Source organism: Elaeis guineensis, chromosome 8 (assembly GCF_000442705.2).
Source record: "Elaeis guineensis isolate ETL-2024a chromosome 8, EG11, whole genome shotgun sequence".
Taxonomy (NCBI): domain Eukaryota; kingdom Viridiplantae; phylum Streptophyta; class Magnoliopsida; order Arecales; family Arecaceae; genus Elaeis; species Elaeis guineensis.
Window position 1 is genome coordinate 26,477,526 of NC_026000.2, and position 9,142 is coordinate 26,486,667.

General features: G+C 36.8%; 1 protein-coding gene across 1 annotated transcript; it reads left to right on the top strand.

Annotated features, from left to right (window-relative positions):
• Nucleotides 1-6,697: 6,697 nt before the first annotated feature.
• Nucleotides 6,698-7,829, top strand: LOC105049810 (zinc-finger homeodomain protein 2). The gene has a single exon (XM_073242397.1). It carries the CDS (start codon nucleotides 6,698-6,700, stop codon nucleotides 7,487-7,489), a length of 792 nt encoding a protein of 263 aa, XP_073098498.1. The 3' UTR covers nucleotides 7,490-7,829.
• Nucleotides 7,830-9,142: the final 1,313 nt, after the last annotated feature.

Sequence of the window (9,142 nt, forward strand, 5' to 3'; positions counted from 1 at the left end):
AGTGATTGGACTGGTTGTGCTGATAGCAAAAAAGTATTTCTGGATTTGTGCATAGTCTCGGCTCTGGAGTAATATCTTGGGCGACAAAGAAGCAGGAGCTATTGCACTTTCAAGTTCAGAAGCAAAATACATAATAGCTACTAGTGTAGCATGTCAAACAATTTGATTTCAGCGAATTCTAGTAAATCTCTAAGAAAGGCAAGATGGAGCAACCCAAATTTACTGTGACAATAAATCTACCATTGCAATGACATCCTGTGTTCCATGGTCGCACCAAGCATATCGAAGTTCGGCACCATTTTACCATAGAGCTGGTGGACAATGGAGAAATTCAAATAGAGTACTATAGCACCAATGATCAATTGGCAAACATTTTCACTAAATCTTTGAAAATTTTTTTTTTGCAACTTTTGAAGGCAACTTGAAGTTTCATAAATTTAAATTAAGGGGGTGTGATAAAAAGTAGGGTATAATTTAAATTTGAAATTTAAGTTGTTATCTTGTTTGTTGAATGGATAAATAGGCATGCAGTTGTTACCTAATCTGTGGAATGGGTAAATGGGTATGCAGTTATTTCCGCCAAGATTTCATCCTATTTCCTTGTAAATCTATTTTTTTTGCACGATAAATAAAGGAGATGTCTGCAGTGTGTCGGAGTATCTTTGAGTGAAAAGCGTTCTCTTCTCTTATTTCATCTTCTCTCCCTCTATCAAACCAAGGTGCTGTGAATTTATTTCTAACATGGACATCCCATAATCAGGACCCCACTAGTGCGGAGGCGGCCCTAAAAGGATTTTTTTTTTAAAGTCATTTAGAAAGCAACAAGCGTAGTCGAGTTACCTCCCCTGATTCACTGTCGATGACGGTCCTACTTTCTCTGTTTCTCTCACTCTCTCCCTAAAGCTCTCTCAGATCTCCGAGCTTTTCTCTTTGGGAAAGGCTGGAGAGAGAGGTAGTCGTTCCTGATAGAGATTCTTGAGTAGGATTTGACTTATGTTATTCTCCTTTTGAAAAGGCCAATTCCTAATGTCTATATATTTTCAATGCATGCTCAAGTGAAAATGAAGTGCTCGAGTACCTGGGTGTTGATGTTTCAATTCATAGTTCAGCCATGATCTTCCTTGTGAAAAGTGAAGCATTCCTTGTGAAAAGTGAAGTGCCTAAATTCCTGAGTATTGACGTCTCAATTCATAGTCAAGCCACAGTCTTCCTTTTTCTTGATGTAACAGCCATGGTCTTCAAATTTTTTTTTTTCATTTGATGTTACAGCCATGGTCTTCCTTGTGAAAAGGGGCTCAGCTCTTTGTCAATCTTGCTGTAGTCGTCAAAGGTAGAAGTCCTTTAGCAATATTAAGAAATATATAATTAACTACAGCCCTAATGATAGGAAAAATTAGTTATATAATCTCTTGGGAACACCTCTCATGGTGCCAACATGTAATACTCCTAATAGAAGAGGGGTGCAATCACTTGTCTTTAGTCTTCTTATAAACTCCTAACACTCGATGTAGCATAATTAACCACAAACATTGCGCTGATGATTATTTTTTTTTTATTATTATTTTTTTTTTTTGTATGAGGCAGAATATCCATACAAACCTAATACAAATACAACTAAAAAGATGAGAAAGTAAAATATTGCAGAGCGACCCTGAGGCCATCCATGCATCAGTCCATAGCATCTCTTCTGAATACTTCACAACAAAAGCTACAACCTAGTCGATCGGATAACAAGAGAAGTAATCTCCAGTAGTAGATGTGCCGGATAACAAGAGAAGTGGCCTCCGATGATTGTTCACCATAGCTTAAAAAGAAAACTAGTTTTAGGGAGCAAATTACCTTCTAATCATCATAGAAAGTAGAACGATATTGAATGCCATTTCAACCTCAATGCAGTCAAGTAGTCTCTAGCTGCTTCTTTGATATGAAATACTCTAGGAACAATACACTGAGTGATCAATATTTCACATCAGCTTGTGCATTGTGTGCCATGAAATTTTGTACAACAGTGGCCCCGATAGACGCTTGTCATTGCTTTTCAGATGCACAGTTGACATAATCCACAAGGTCAATTAGATAGATTGAAGAATAACTAATTCTCGAGGGATGGTCTAAAAGCAATTTGGAAAGTACTCTTAACATTCAATTCAGAGAAGTGGCTACTTTCTAACAAAAGACGAATTTAATTGAATGAAAGTAACACCTTTAAGAGGTTGATAGAGCATTGGCCCTATTTGCGTCAGAGAAAATGAAGACAGATCAACTCACCTAAAAATTTGACATGCTCCAAGAATCCTAAAATGTTGTGCCTAACTATCAGCAAGTTTACGCCAAATGGGTGGCATATCGAACTTTTTGTATATTACAGCCACAGATATTCTAAATCATGAGCAAATTGTTACATATGAAAGGACAGGCATTACTTAGTTCAGAGTTTTAGTCTTTATTTCGAGTACATAAAACCTTTCTCATGTATCTTAGTTGCTTTTACTATGTTGGAAGATTCTTGGTCGTCTCACTCATTGCATGCAATATTTGGAACCGTGAAAGAAGACCCACTCCATGGAAAGCATAGCTTCAAAGTGGGTTAAAATGATATCATGGCAGCACAGTCTAATGAAAATAATGAGGGAAATGGGCAGAGTACTGGGGTACTCAAGTCCATGCCACAAGTTGCAAGTTAGTAGAAGATTATATTGCAAGATAACTGAACCTTCTTGTTTCATTTCATTGAAGAAAAAAAATAAGAAAGGAAGATTCATGAGTGTAGATTGAGCCAAAATCATAGCGTGGCAGGGATTTCATATCAGGAAATACTTTGTGAGAGCACATGGAACCAGATAGCTTGCATCTTTTGTCTAGAAGAAATAGTGCAAAGATTTGATCTTCGACATAATAACATATAAGCAACATATGCAATGCACATAGACGAAATCATGCATGTAAAGGTTGTAGTAGTCTTAGGCATACATGATGCTTCCAAAAGGAGGGATGGATGGCTGTGATCCCTTATCTAACTTATAATTTAATGACTACATTGTCACTTTTGCTTGGTGCAGCTTTCTTGTTTCTCAAGCTTAGAAAGCAAGAACTTAAAAAGCACAGGTGTATTAACTTGGGAGTTTCCACAGGGAGTATATGGTTGGTTCTGATAACTCTATGGGAGTAGAGGAAAGATTGAATGAACTTAAGTAGAATACAGGACTAGAGCATCATATCCTGTACTAACATGCATTAGGTAATAATTAGTATTTACCAACATTAGCCCACGTAATATTCATCGCCTGCCTATATGTCAAATCGTATGCTACATCTATTAATAAGAGAGGTCTAATAATATTCAAATAAATAGAGTACAACAATTAAGCCTGATTTCTTGGACTGTAAAGTAAAGATATATGCTGAAAGGATGGTCATACACAACTTTAGTAATGGTGGTTTGAGCATAGAAAGCTAAAAAGTATGCCTATAGAGTGGCATAAGAATGGTGGTCATATGTTCATCATCATTCTTAATTACCGTTAGATCAGATATTTATTACCCAACTATTTAACCATCATTATGTTAAAAGAACATTTAACTGTTATATATTTCTGTGCGGTTAATTATCATTTTCTTATCGTAATAATGCCATCATTTTCAGATTTTTTTTTTTTCAAAATTCTGGCTTCATACAATTATTATAAATAGTAAAATAACACAGCAGCTTTTAGGCCAGCACCTAGAATGTGAATAACAAGTTTACTAAATCCATAATGTAACGACTAGACAAGATTTATGGTACAGAGTGGGGATGCAACTATTTAGCAGGTTATTGATTTATTGGATGGTTACATCAATTAGTTTGTACACTAATTATCAGTTATTGGTAAAAAGATTTAGCCAATTTGATGCTTTCTAGGTCTGACCTATATATCTGACTCCTAAAGTTAGCTGCGTTACTTCAAACTTAATTTTCGTAGACATCTTTTTATCTAATTTCCTGTCTGACTGAACAATTTATTAAAGATATATAAAAAGAAGAAAAATTTGAAGTGATGTTATTCTGTATATTCTGATTGACTCAATTAACCATATAAAAGTTCACAGAATATGGTTTGCATCGATCAATTTGTTTGCACAAGAGGGTTTTAGAAGACAAATGCTGTACAAGATTATATTATTAAATGTCAAAGTTTAAATATGTTGCTGTTGCTTATGCTGCTGCTATTTCTATTGTTCCTGCTGCTGCTGTGAATGCAAGCTTAAGATCTATATATCTAGATTAATTATACCATTGTCATATATTGTCATCATGAGTAAAAATAATAATTACATTATTCGTACTATAATTTCTTTTGAGAGAAGTTCATACCATAATTTTGGATGCAATCTTTCAAAAGTTTTTTGACGCATAGGAAAAAGATAAATACAAATTGGAGGGAAAAATATCTAAGATGATAAGACACAATGTTAAAAAGGAGATGAAAAATATCAATATGTTAATCTTTCTTAAGCAAATGTTTTTATGAAATAATATAACATGTATAACATGGCAAATTTTCATATACATGAGACAAGTTTTCTAATCTTTTAACATTGTTTTATCTAGATAATAAACAAATTCTCCTTTTAACAGATGCACATAAAAAAAAAAAAGGAAAAAAAACTTCTTAGAGAAGTTAATATTGTATGCTATTAATGACAGACATTTATCAAACATATGTGAGGGAGTTTTCAAAGGAGGTGAATTAAAATTTGATATTTGACAATATAAGGTTGTATTAACAGAAATCTTCAGTGATTGACATGATAATCAAATGATGACAAAAAGATACAACCAAAACACTAGCCTCGCGTGTTATTAGTTTGCACTTGCTATCTGCATAGATTGCCCAATCTAGCATTCCCACTAAACTAGTATCTTTTAAGAAAACTTCTTGAGCATTCATGCTCAAGTCTAAAAGGAGGAGTACACCCCAAACCAAGTCGGCAGATCCCTTAGACTTGCTTATGGTGGGAGATCTCCTTGCAACTCATGAAAGCAATCACAGAACCTCTGAGTTGAATTCCATGGCAAATTTTTGGTGTTTTGTTGTTATTATTGGTTTTTATTTCCCCCGAGAAGATGTATGGTCTATTGATTCATCAATGGTTATGGAATGAGTGAAGGAAAGAAAAATCTGTTAAAAAGCCTTTGTTAATTAAGGCATCTGTCAACTCTATAGTGTGATTTGCATGCTGTAATAGCTGAAGGTATGATAGTAATTTTGATATGCACCATTTGGATTACTCCAAAATGATAGTAGGCTGGTGTCATTTATTAATTTTTCTTTTAAAATTTTATTGTGGTTTGTGGGGTCTCTTTCTCTGTGTGTTTTCTTCCTCTCTGACACTACTGTCCTCTCTCTCTCTCTCTCCTGCTATCTGGCACAAGCTTGGTGCCTGATAGTGCAAGCAAAGCGAACATCCACTATTTGTTTGTCGTCAGAACATCCACTGAATCTCTCTTGACTTGACTCTGTCCTTGGAAGGTGAAAAAAAAAAAAAAACTCCTTTTCTCTTTATTTTCCAACCTCAATTGCTCTATTACTGCTGCCAGAGGCTTCTAACTTGGTGCCTTGGTTCCAAAACCACCTAAAGAATGTTTCTCCATCGCACACGTCTTTTGATTTCCTTCCACCTCTTAGTATATTAGTTGTTTTTTTTCCCCTCCTTTCTTAAGCTCTTCTAACGTCTTCTTGTTATGGAACGGAAGGTTGAAGGATTTAGTGCAGTCTCCTTTAGAGTAGCAGCTGTGGGTTATCACCTGTAAGTCATAGTGGAAATACCCATAGAAAGATCCCATGCTATATCCTTCATCCCCTCTTTGCTTCTGAAAGAAAAAGAGCTTTTACTTCAGGTCCATCACACAATTCTTGTCACAAATCTCTTCCAGTCTTCTGTTTCAGTTCCTCTTGAGGGGGGTCTCTTTTGTTTCAGTATTCACCTTGCTGTCATCTGAAGAAATGAAATGGACACTTGAAACCTAGAAGAAAACCTTCTAAAACACTGCTGTTATTGTCCTTGTTTTCTTCACTTGACTGGAAAAGTTTAGAACCTGTCTCCCACCCCCACACAAGACACTGTTCAGTTGTCTCTTCTTTGGGATTACTTGTTATCATTCCTAGGAGTCCATGTCAAAAGTTGATCTAAAAATTTGAATAGAAAAATCCCTGGGAACCTTCCTCCTTAATCTAATACAACTCCACAGCACCTTCATATTATTTATTCTGGTTGCTTTTCTTCTTGTTCTTTTCCTGAGAGACTGGTTAACCTAAAGAGTTCTCTGGTTCTAATTGTAGTTCAGAACTGAAGGAAACTGCCATCTACTTAGGTTTCTGTTTGTTAGTTCTTGTTGTGTTCTCATATTCTCTTATGTCCCTTAACCTTGTAGTGATCAAGTTTATGTATCTACTCCATCTACTGCTCTTTTTGACTAGCTTAAAAAATTAAGTGAGATTCCACACAAAGTCCTTTAGAATCTCAGGTCTCTCAAATTCCAATGCTCCTGTCTTTCCATTAAAAAGGATGGCAAGTGCTCGTTTTCATTTTTAATTTCTTCCCTTGATTTACAATCCCAAGGATTTCAGACCCAAAAGACTTCATATCTGCTTTTATTTTGTTTTGGTCTCCACATCCCAAGAAAACAAAAAGGAAATTAGCACAAAGATAGAGAATGGATCTTTCTGGTCACGAAGGAGAGATCCCTAGTCCAATAACAGCCAAATTTTCTGGTGCTTATGGTCACAGCCTCCCCAGTGACAGTCCCTCCCTCCACTCCTCATCAGATGGCCCTCCTCTTCCTCCTTTCTCCACAGCCCCTATAGAAGAGCAGCAGGCCACCATCCACAGCACCAAGAAATTAGGAGGGGCTGTGGTGAGGTATAGGGAATGCCTCAAGAACCATGCGGCCTCCATTGGTGGGAATGCCACTGACGGGTGTGGTGAGTTCATGCCCAGTGGTGAGGAAGGCACCCTAGAGGCCCTCAAGTGCTCAGCCTGCAGCTGCCACAGGAACTTCCATAGAAAAGAGATTGAAGGTGAGTACCACCACCATCACCTCAAGGAAAGAAACTTTGTGGGCCACAAGGGTGTCCTCATCTCAAGGGCTGAGGGTTTTGGTTACTACAACAACCCAGCAAGCCACAGCCTCATGCCAAGTCCATTACCACACCAAATGGTGATGCCTTTGGGTGCTCTCCAGGCCTCAGAGCCAGATCAGATGGAGGGAGTGGGAGGGGCGAGAGCAGCTCAAATGGTGAAGAAGAGGTTCAGGACCAAATTCACTCCAGAACAGAAGGAGAAGATGCTGAACTTTGCTCATAGGATTGGATGGAGGCTCCAGAGGCAGGAGGAGGGCATGGTGCAGCAGTTCTGCCAGGAGATTGGGGTGAAGAGGAGAGTTCTAAAAGTTTGGATGCACAACAACAAGCATAGCTTGGCAAAGAAAGAGCTGCCCCCAGCTTGAGTGACCACTGATTCCAGCTCCACTTTTTTTCTTGCTCTCTGTGAGTCAAAAAAGAATTTTATATTTGCCATTGCATATTCTAGATGTGAGATTAGATGATGGGCATATGACCATTAATGTTCATTGTATTAGCGTTGGTGTATTTATTTCAGTTTCTTTGTTCTGATTGGCTAGTTGATCTGGGTGGGGAGTTCAGCAAGCCTGAGAGATGGGTACTCTAGCAGTGCTTTAGGTATGGCTTTCCCCCTAGCGGACTGTATGTAAAGAAGGGGGTATAGGCCTCCAGCTGGATCTTTATTTTCATGTTGTGGTGGTGTTCTTTCATATTCTATTGAAGGTTAGGCTTCAATTTCATTTATGTTTTGTTAGCTCCTATTCTCCTTCTGTTTCTTTACTGGAATTTGGACATCTTTACTTAAATTTCATTTGTAAGCGCTAGTTTGTTTTTCTTATATTTTCAGCATACGTTTTTATAGTTCTTAACACACACACACAAATCTTTCCAAAGTATCCATAATTTTCCGAGACTCCACCTGATTAAAATATGAGAAAATATGAAACTTCTTGAAAAAAAAAATCACACACACACACACACATATGTATGTATGTATGCATGTATGTATATATATATATTGTATGTTTGTATGTATGTACGTATGTGCGCATGGCTGCGTGTGTGAGAGAGCGAGCTAAAATGATCAAGTCTATATTGAATGATGGAGATTTTATATCGATAATTCAAACTATATGTTGGTTATGATTTACTATCTCTAGATTATTTAGATATTAAAAATCATATGATTTGAAGATTTCTAACATATACATCAAGTGGTTAAAAAAGTAGACAGTCTAAAGAGTATCAAATTATATATATTTCTTCGTTCATTTAAAGTATGGGCTGAGGATCTTAAAAGAGATGTACTATTGTGCTCTTTTACTACTTTTTAACCATCCATTAGTAAGGTTAGTTAGAATAATTTCTTTTTAATAGGTTAAGAAACCGATTGTTACTCATTTTTTTTAAAAAAATATTGGTTGTTATCTTTTTTTATTTTTTCTAAAGAATATCTTCTCCCCACTACTGCCCACCTCCCCAACATCAACGCCCGTTGCTTGGCCTCATTCAATCCAACTGCCCCCCTTCTTCCTCCTCCTTTGTCTTCATCCTGCCACTCATCCTCCTCCATCTTGAACCCACCTCTCTTTCTCCTCCTCCTCCTCCATCTTCAACCTACTTCTCCTCTCATTCATCTTCAATTTGCCCCTCCTCCATCTGCAATCTGACATTCCTTCTTCTATGAATTCCATGGTAAGGGCTTAGGGATTGGGTTGAAGGAGAGAAGGCTATTCAGAAAAAGCCCTTCAACTTCAACAAAATTATGCTCCTCTACCATACATCTCATTGAAAATAATCTTGAATTTCGAGAAAATTTTCACACACCAGCCATGCATATGACTGGCTATATAGTTATCGATGGATTAATCTTGACCATCTATATTGGATCAAATAGCCAGAATTTTGATGCTAGTAAAAGATGATTTTACCTTTTGGAGCACCATAGAAAGCCCATCTCAAAATCATATGATTTTTGTTGGTAGTAAATCATATGTAATGATTCAAATATAGATATGAGATCTTTATTGTTTTATCTA